Source organism: Asparagus officinalis, chromosome 10 (genome assembly GCF_001876935.1).
Source record: "Asparagus officinalis chromosome 10, Aspof.V1, whole genome shotgun sequence".
NCBI classification, from domain to species: Eukaryota; Viridiplantae; Streptophyta; class Magnoliopsida; order Asparagales; family Asparagaceae; genus Asparagus; species Asparagus officinalis.
Window position 1 is genome coordinate 58785186 of NC_033803.1, and position 2283 is coordinate 58787468.

Sequence of the window (2283 nt, forward strand, 5' to 3'; positions counted from 1 at the left end):
TTCCAACTTATAGTATCGAAAGCCTTCTTGATATCTATACTCATCATGATCCTGGGTGAATTGTGCTTCCTGCCATAGCTCCTCACAATCTCATGAGCCATCAAGATATTACTTGATATTTGCCTTCCTTTAACAAAGGCACTTTGAGCCTCATTAATCAAAAATCCCATCACTGTCTTTATCCTGTTAGCTAGAATTTTCGAAATGATCTTATATAGACAGTTACAACAAGCAATAGGTCTGAAATCAGAAGGAGTCTTTGGACATTTCACTTTAGGAATTAGAGATATGGAAGTTGAGTTTATCATACCAAGCAGTTTCCCAGTTCTGAAAAAAATCAAGAATTGCCTGTGAAACTTCATCTCCTATAATACTCCATGCAGACTTGTAAAAGGACATATTAAATCCATCAGGACCTGGAGCTTTATTATCATCCATGGAAAAAACAGCTGTTTTGATTTCCTCCCTAGTCACAGCAGAGGAGAGTGCAATTGCTTGAGCTTCATTTAAACAGATCCCTTTGCTAATGACATTACAGTCAGGCTTTGGGGTAACAGTTTTTGATCCCATAAGATTCTTATAAAAGGAGATAAATTCTTGAATGATTCCCTCACCATCAGTAATTCTATCACCTGCACCATTATACAGAAGATTAATTCTATTAAGATGCCTCTTAGCCTTGATTGAAGAGTGAAAGTAATTTGTACATCTGTCACCCTGCACTATCCATTGTATCCTTGATTTTTGCTGATAGAAAGATAATTCACACTCCAACAATCTGTTATAGGTAACTATGCATTCTTTTTCCCGAGCAATGAGTACTGAATTGAGAGGATCAGCTTGTAGATTGCTTTGAATATTGTCCAGATTTATCTTTGCCCTATTTACTTGTTCACTTATATTATGAAAATTTCTCCTGTTGAGGTCCTTCAGAGCTACCTTCAAAAGTTTCATTTTGCTAGCAACAGAGAACATCTTACAGCCAGTAATAGGAGTTTTCCAGATAGAAGAGACAGTGGGAATGTAATCTTCATGCTTAATCCACATCTTGAAAAATTTAAAAGGCTTTTTACCTTGAACACAATCATCATGAACTGAAACCAAAGCTGGAGAATGATCAGAGCAATTAGGTTGTAAAAATTCCACATGACTGGAATTATAGAAATTTAGCCAAGCATCATTTACCAAGGCTCGATCCAACCTACTCCAAACTCTTGAGTTTGCTTCTTGTCTGTTATTCCAAGTAAAATGACAACCATCTGTTTTCATGTGAGATAGGTGGCAATCATCAATGAAATTCCTGAAATCCATGGTTTCAGCCTCAGTTACTACTGCACCACCCAGTTTATCATCACTACCAGTAATAGTATTATAGTCACCACATAGAATCCAAGGCTTATTTCCAGCAGATAAACTGACTTGTTTTAGCTCCTGCCAAAGGTCTCTTCTATTTTCCAAATGATTATGACCATATACTGAAGTTATAAAACAATCAATTCTGCCATCAAAAGATCTGACCACACAAGTGATATGCTGAGATGATTGACTGTCAATTTGAACTTCCAGACTATTAGGATCCCAAAGAAGAAGAATTCTAGCTTTGCTAGAGTTAAGATCATTTGAATACCACTTCCAGGTGTTTGCAATTTTCCTAGTTACAATAGGTAGCTTATTTGTCTTGATTTTAATTTCAAAAAGAGCCATAAAAGATATAGAATTCTGTTGCATATGAAGCTTGACAAGATGCTGCTTAGAAGACTTATTTAGTCCTCTAATATTCCAAAAAGAGAGATTCATAGACTTACAAAACCCCCCCTGTCCACTGTAGAGGGATTATCATCCATGTCTTTTAGAAAATCAAAAGAGTTTCCCAAAACTCTAAGCCCAGGCTTCTGCATAATGAGTCTTGATTTTATTCTTTTGGAAACATCCATCTCAGAAGATTGCCCAGCAAAAGATTTACCTGCAGGAGTCTCTGAAACATGCACAGCATGCACAACCTTTTTCCCCTTAATTTCTCCACTTAACTGAGTTAATAGAGTTTCAGTGTTTTGCAACCCAGGAAAAAGCTCTTGCTGTGTAGCTTTAACTGCCATAGCATCACCAGAGACCACAAAAGCTTTGCCTGTAGGAATCTCTGAAATATGCACAGCATGCACAACCTTTTTTCCCCTGATTTCTCCACTTAACTGAGTTATTTGATTATCAGACAAAGTATTTTGCAACCCAGAAAAAAGCTCTTGTTGTGTAGCTTGAGCTAACAAAGTATCATTTCCCACCATT

At 36.8% G+C, this 2283-nt stretch overlaps 1 protein-coding gene across 1 annotated transcript; it reads right to left on the reverse strand.

Annotated features, from left to right (window-relative positions):
* LOC109826777 lies at nt 274-1797 on the reverse strand. The gene has a single exon (XM_020393799.1). It carries the CDS (start codon nt 1795-1797, stop codon nt 274-276), a length of 1524 nt encoding a protein of 507 aa, XP_020249388.1.

Bases quoted from the DNA above. Each gene is read 5' to 3' on its own strand.
- LOC109826777 (XM_020393799.1), bottom strand. From the start codon at position 1,797: ATGAATCTCTCTTTTTGGAATATTAGAGGACTAAATAAGTCTTCTAAG.